The 7,586-nt window shown below is 39.4% G+C and overlaps 1 protein-coding gene across 3 annotated transcripts in view; it reads left to right on the plus strand.

The window, feature by feature from the left end:
* The window catches only part of CA10 (carbonic anhydrase 10 (inactive)), a 164,528-nt gene extending 162,550 nt beyond the window's left edge, over positions 1–1,978 (plus strand). For all 3 annotated transcript variants that reach the window (XM_085077613.1, XM_085077612.1, XM_085077614.1), the window contains exon 10: positions 757–1,978. In XM_085077613.1, the coding sequence (XP_084933739.1) occupies positions 757–779 (23 nt within the window). In that variant the 3' untranslated portion in view covers positions 780–1,978. The remainder of the gene's footprint in view (positions 1–756) is intronic.
* The last annotated feature ends 5,608 nt before the right edge of the window (positions 1,979–7,586 follow it).

The following is a 7,586-nucleotide window of genomic DNA, read 5'->3' on the forward strand; positions in this document are numbered from 1 at the left end:
AAGGTTGAATTTCAATCTCAAGGTGCACCAGCATCACAAGCACCTCCACTGGGAAGTGTTGTGTCAAGAAGGATATTAGCCAAGGAAGGAGCTCAGTCAGCTGCAGGTAGAGAGAGCCCTGCCCTGCCAGGCTGTGGCTCACAGCTGAGCTCTGGTGTCACTCCTGCATCTCTGAGCTGAAGAACACAACTGTAGTGCCTGAAATCATGGGGTTGGAGAGCCCTCCCAGCAGGAGGATTGTCGCTGTTGAGCCACTAGCAGACAAAGCAGACCTGGATTCTCAGTGTGGCATAAAAAGAGTGATTTTATTATTTAATTCCAATTTATATAGATTTTTCAGAGGTCACCTGGATTGGTCAGTTCGAAGCTTCCCCCTAGGCCTGATTGGCCAGACTTGAACTGTCCACATCCAAGAAACTGTTTTGAATAACATCCAAACTTTATCTTTGTTTATAAAACACAGAAAGAAAAGAGAAAAGTTCCCATGAGAAAGGTCTGTGCTAGCCACAGAATATCACCATTATGAAAGAGTAGCACTGAAAGGTTGGGAAAGAAAGGACATTTTCATGACTGAGTTGCAATACTTTACAAAAAACAGTGTTTTCAGACATAATTCTTTACCAGAAAGAAACTGAACCTCCTGGCTTTGTTAAGACATTTTGTCTAAGTGTTTAATCAGTTTGATTCCCAGTGTTAAACCAGTTTCCTGTGTGGAGTTTATTAAAGCATAATTGTTTCTGTTTGTTTCTCTTGCAGTAAATGAATGGCTCCTCAAGTGAGTGAGACAGAGCAGGCAGAACCCAAATGCTCAGTGGAATGCTCCTGCTGGGAACTGACATCATCTCCAATGCACCCAAGCTCCCTCTCTGGGCTCACCACGTGCTGTGGGGAAAGAGCTGCCGTGCTGGAAACTCCTCCAAATTCATTCATATGATCGGTGGCCATTTTAAAAAAACTAAAAAAAAAATTAAAAATATAAAAATAAAAAGACAGTATTACAGTAAATGTGATTACGATTTTCCTGAACTAATTTAGAGTCACAAAGAAAGACTTTTCAGCCTTTGTACATATGAAATTCTTCCTCTTCTCCCCCCCTTCTCCCTCTACTGAAAAAAAAAAATTAAAAAAAAAAAGAAAGAAAAAAGGTGGCTCGGTACAGCATCAAAGTGGAGTTGTGTTCTGTGTGCCAAGTAATCCTTGGAAAGCTCTCATTATTTCACTATCATTCATGGATACTGACGAGACAGAACAAGACTACTGTAAAGGAAACTTATTTCTAGGTTATGATCTTTCTGTTAATTTCATTTTAAAAAAGAGACAGACTTTGAGAGATAAGTATTGTAAATATATCACTGCAGAATATAAAGGAAATTGAAATATTTCCCTCTGTCACATATCTGTAGTAGGATTTGCCAAAATCAGAATTGATCCATTTTCTGTTTCTTGTTTTACAACAGGTCATACGTTGTGTTGGTTACTATTAACAACTCAATAAATGTGTTTAACAAATTAATTTAGTAAAGTTGCTTTGATTTCTCATTTCCTTTCTGAAATAATAAGCCTCTACTACTTGTGGCTGCATTATTTGTGTTTTTCTTTTTTTTTTTTTCCTTCTTTTTCCTCCCCTCCTTTTTTTACTTCATTTCTTTGTTTGCAGCCCATTGAAGTGAGTTAATGACAATTGGGAATGCACTTAGAGGAGGATAACCTTAAACTCCACTTTATGGTCCATCATTAACAGGAGCTGGGCTCAGAAGCAGAAAGCAGTGGAAGCATTAAAATTGCCATTTTCCTTGCTGAAGCCATTATTGGGACAAACATTCAATCCTGTAAATTGGTGGTGAAAGGGATATTTTTTTCTTTACAGATAAAGCAGGAGCTGACCAAGTAAAAGCAAATGCCTTTTCTCTTGTTTATAATGGTCATTCACTGTGTTTGGTTACTGTCAAGAACTCAATAAATGTGTTTAACAAGTTCACACAGCGCATGTTTGACCTTCTTGCACATTGAGGGATTTTTCAGGTTTGGGGGTTTTTTCCAACCTGCAGAGGGGTGAGACCCCATGAATTCCCATCCCTAATGCTCCCTTTGCACCATGGAACATGTTGAAGCTCACTGGAGTGATCTATAACTTATAAACTTGTTTCCCCCACTTGTTTGGGGTCTTTTCACTTCTCCTAGGCTGCAGAGTAAAGTTACTGAGAGCATAAAACTCCACAATGCATCAATCTGTATTTTTGGACAAATATCCAGCAGTTGTTGCTCCAAGTTTGTCGGTGGCAGAAGGTAAGGAAGATAAGCCAGGCCTCCATTCTAAAACTTTTAATAAGTAATAAACCCTATTTTCTGTTTAACTGAGGGCTGATTGAAGGGATTTAAGGGCAGGAGAGATACAGGAAGGACTGGTCCTAGGAAGGAATCCTGCTGTGCCTTGGATTAGGCTGCAGAGTAGGAGCTCTGCAAATTGAGAGAGAGAGAAATCACCCTGGGACACCACAAATATATTTGCCAACATGTCCAACTCCATTTTGCAAGCCAAGAAACTCCATTTCTTGCTGAGAATTGCTTAGGTTTTTGTTTTAATCAAAGATTACAGTCGAAATGGACAAAACTGAAGCTTAGAATTAAGGGTTTTTCCTGCTTAGCAGTGCTCTTGCTTAGATGTCCAGAACCAGTTATTCAGATCAGGAACAGATATTTGGAACCTAATAATGGGAAGAAATGCTCAGATTTGTCCACTCACAGTGAAGAACATGATATCAAAACAGGTACCAAACTATCAAGCTCATCTGATGCTAAAAAATCATGAGAAAATTCAAATCTACAATGCTCTAAAAACCCCTCTGTTTCAAGAAGCATTCAAAACAATGTAACAGCCAGGTTTTAAAAGCCCAGTTTTTCCTTTAATTCAATCAAAAAGAAAAATATTCCTATGCAGAAAATCAGAACTAGAAGAGATCTCTGGGATGACAGCAGAAAGCAAAGACCTTTAGCAAAACTGTACCTGTAGATATCACACACATCTGTCCTTCCACCTTCCTGTTCAGCCTTGAAGGCTGAACCAGCAGGCAAACACCTCAAGGATGTGCCTGGAAGCTTGGATATTTTATTATAAAACAGACTCCTATAAAACAAAACCCATCCTTTTTCACCATTTGAAACCTCTCACATTTCTATCAAGTAGATACTCTGAAGGAAGAGAGAAATTGTGCTCTGCTGAGATCACAAAGACACGTGAAGGTGTGCAAGGTTGTATTCCCTGTGCTGATCCAAACACTCAGCTCAAGAACTCAGGCAAAAGAAGTTGGTTTGTAAAGATCAGAACAGCTTTAAAATCAGCCTAATTCTTGTTTTTATCAATAGCACTGCTTGCTCTGAGTGTTGCACATCTTGGCCTTAAGAAATGCCAGCACTAATTGGTGCTTGTGTGACATTAATTTGTCAGGAGCCAGAGACATTGGGGGCTGGTGGGAATCATTTTAAAGTGGTTTTTATGTCAAGCAGTAAGATATTTCAAAATATTTATTATAAAACAAAGGAAAAAGCCATGATAGTACTTCAGAATCCTTCTTGCTTCTGAAAGACCCTGCCTTTGCTCTCCCTATTTTCATTTTCTGGGGGTTTCACTCCAGGTTACTTGCAACAGCAGCCTTCTTTTACAAAAGCAGCTCTGAGCAGTGTTTATCACACAGAATCACCATGCTGTGATGAATATATGAGAATTGGGAAGTTTCTTCACACACACTATTGCTGCAATCAGCACATTTCAGCTGCCATCAAAAAATTACATCATATGAAATGAGTTGGTATATCCATTAACAGGTGAAGACAAGGTGGAAAGCAGGATGTGATTGTGCCCTAAATGCAAAGACCAAAAGGAAAATATAACCCCTCCAAAATTCAGGGTATTCCTCACGACCATTAATATAAATTGAGGAGAGTGTACCATCTTTTTACTTCTTAAAGTGTTCAGAGTAAAAAATACCAAACTTCCAATTTCCAGTCTGAAAAAACAGCTAAAATTTTGCTGTTTTCAGGAGCTAACCATCCCTAAAATCCATGAGTTAACAGAAAATTTTAAACGGCCAATGTATTTCAATGCAAATACCAGATTTACAATAAAAAGGCAGATGGTTTGCATGTTCTACAGTACATCTCCAGGCCCCATAGATTTCTCAATCCTAACCCTACCCCTAGTTAATTACCCCAACCCACTACCTGGGTTTTCCCTGTCAGAAGGATGCAGGGATTGCAATGGGCCAGGACATTTCCAGACTCTGCCCCAAAATTTATTCCAGATATTTTGTTCCTAAACTTAAAACACTCCTAATTTTTCAGGGAGATAAACTACAACTTCTCCATGTTTGGATTTTTATTTTTTTTTTATATTTTCTTACCCAGATTGTGTGGCTGACAAAGCAGGGATAGTTTACTGTAAGAGATGCTGATTTACTGGCAAATGGCTCAGCACAGTTCTCAACAGCACACCGTGAAATTATTCCAGGAGCCTGTTTGTATGGCAAAGAACAAGCTCCATTTATAATGTGAAATGTAATTCAGGCAAACATTTTCTGTTTCCCACAGTGTCAGGCTTCTATTCTAATAAGTAAAGATGTGTCAAACACAGACTCTGAACAGAAAATGAAAAACAGCATAATAAATCTTCTAAGGACAGCAAAGCAACACTTAGTATTTTAATGGGGTGGGGGGGAAGTCCTTAGAAGTATTAGAAAAACAGTGAAAATATTGACACAGTTTATGAATTTAAAGCAGATGCTCCTAACCTGTGAGGGGAGAAAGAGCTGGAGCCACAAGTAAATCCAAGGGGAGCAGAATTACAGCTGGAAATTGCTAGATTTGTCCCAGAAGGAAAGTCCAGGCTGTGAAATTCCACTTTAGGTGATTCAAATGCACCAGGAAAATGGTTGGGTTGGTCAAGGGAGTTGCTGAGTGAAGGTCAGAATGAACTTCCCAATTCCTAAAGGACCATTCTGGATGTGCCTCCTCAAGGATTTTGTGAACTCTCAGGGATTTTGTGAACCCTCCTGAAGGGTTCTGTCAATAAACCCCCAGAAATGCCTCATGCATTTCTTCACTTGCACAATCTCCATTTTAGTCAAACTCCCTGCAAGTTCATCCCTGCAAAGCTGCCCCAAAGGACTCCTGGAGAAATTTCATATTTAAAGTGCTGGATGGGAAAGGGATGGTAAACCTCACATGGTAAAGAGGTGAGAATATGTCAACATGATGAGGAAATATTATATTACTATTCAAATATGTGATAAAAATCTTATGCAGGAAAGTTAAAACATAGAGAGTCATAAGCAGAAAACAGAATTTGAGAGAATCAGAAATGGAAAAGATTTATCTTTTCCCTCTGTCCTGAGTTTTCCCCTTAATGATGCAGCAACATAGCAGCAATCTGATTTCAGCTTGCTGCCTCCTTTCAGACATCATTTAAATTTGACAGCAATAGGAGCAATACTGACATTTTCAGACATTCATGCCAAAGTTTTGCAATACTGGAGGCCTCACTCATTAAACATTTATTTCTAGCTGTGTTCCTCGAGCTGCAGAAAAAAAATACAAGAATGGAACTCCATTGACAAACATCTCACCCAAGTGCTGCCCATGCTCCATCCACACAGCTGGGCAGCTGAGACAATGAAAATAAATCACTGAAACTAAAACCAAATCACTGCAACTCTGCCCTCCTGCAAGCAGTGGCTTCACCTGAAATCCTGTGAGCTATCAAAAGCAAACATCACCTCCTGAGATCCTCAATTGTGTAGCCCAAACTCCAAACCAACAGGACTTGGACTTTTTTAAAGTCTTGATGAATCCCTGCATAATTCAGAATACAGAGGATGAAGATTTGTGGAATAATTTCAGCTTTCAGAAACTGGGTGTTCCCCCTCCTCCTTATTGTTGTTTGTCTTACAAAGAGAGAGAACTTCCTCGTAGGGGAAAGACTTTGCTGTCAGCATGGGAAATGTCAGAGGATGTAGTTGTTATCCCATGTGAAGTTTCTGCAGGGAGTCTAACAATCTCAACTGAAATATCACAGCTCTGCCTTTTGGAAGGCTGATACAGCCAAGGAAATAAAACAGACGCCAAAAAACCAAAAACAAGCAAAAACCCAACCTAAAACAGGTAGAATTCACCAAGTCTTCTAATAAACAGCTGATTTCTACTAAAGATCTATTATTCAAGCACTGTCTGGTTTTTCCCCAGATTGCACTGAGGATGCACAGCCCTGGTGCTTTCAGCTCAGAGCTTACCCACCTCCTTCCTCCCTGGGTCATTCTTGCTCTGGCAGCTCAGCCAGCTCTTTAGTTTAATTTCAAATTCATTTTAATTTAGTTGAATTATTAGTGCGTCTTTTAGATTGTCCTGTTCCCAGGTACTTCCCATGCACAGCAAAACAATCCCCAGCAGGGCAGAGGTGGATTTTCCCACCAACCATTTTGGCACCATTCTCTCATGGTATGAGCATCAATTAGTCCTACTTTTTCAAGAAAGAAATCAAATTCTGAGCTAGACAAAGGAGGTTGGCTGATAAAGCAGTGCCAGCACTGCCTGGGTTCCATGCACATGGGAAAGGCTGTGATCTTGCTACCCACATGAAATGGATCAGAGAAGAAAGATCTCAAACAGCAATGAGGTTAGGTGGTTGGACTGTACCTGCTTGCTTCTTTATAGTATTTGTTTGCATGGTTACTGGGAATTTTTTTATGTTTTATTACCTCTGCAATGTTAACACCTCACAATAATAGCATCAAGATCCTTTTCCTACATTTGCTCTTTATTTGCAGTTGTAGGATTAATTTTCACAAATTAACGAGAAAGTTGCTTGTTTGGGGCATTTAGGAGAAGAACAAACCCTACAAAAAATGATATTGAGGTTCTTTACATAAAGGACTCTTCAAAGTTACACTGCAGAGGGAGAAGGGAAAAAATTGAGATCACCTTCACACTTCTCAAACAAAAACACCAAAAGAGACAAACACAGAAACTTCTCCAAACTTCACAGCCTAAAAAACTATATTTTCTTTTAACAGAATTTGCCTGTAGCTGATTTACAAAAGAGAGCACAGGAATAATGCTCTGTGCAAGCAGCACCATAAATACTGGGAAATGACTAACAAGAGACACTCAGCAAGGGAACCTGGTGGCTTTTATAGTGCAGAATTTGTCACTGTGAATCAGGAGGTGCTGGGAGAGGGCAGTAAAGTCTGGTGAGTGATTGTGGCAGGCAAGGCAAGCAAAGCCCTTTGTGTCTCAGGATTGGGCATCTTATTGTGATGGGTGGATGAGAGAAAGCAAAAAAAAAAAAGAAAAAACAGAGGAGATTGACTTCAAGATGTTTCTCTTAATGAAAGTTTTCATGTCAACAGTCATTCCAGTGCTAATGTCAACATTTTTTTTGGAAGTAGTACCCTGTAACATTCATTAGGGATGTCATAAGCATCCCACAACATATGGTGTCTCAAATCCAATTACTTTTCTGTTCAAACCATGACCTTGAATAGGTTTTTAAAACAAGAAAGAGAACAGAAACAAAGCCCCTGTTGCTTATTTGATGG

This window comes from Lichenostomus cassidix, chromosome 18 (genome assembly GCF_008360975.1).
Source record: "Lichenostomus cassidix isolate B80296 chromosome 18, HeHo_3.0, whole genome shotgun sequence".
Taxonomy (NCBI): domain Eukaryota; kingdom Metazoa; phylum Chordata; class Aves; order Passeriformes; family Meliphagidae; genus Lichenostomus; species Lichenostomus cassidix.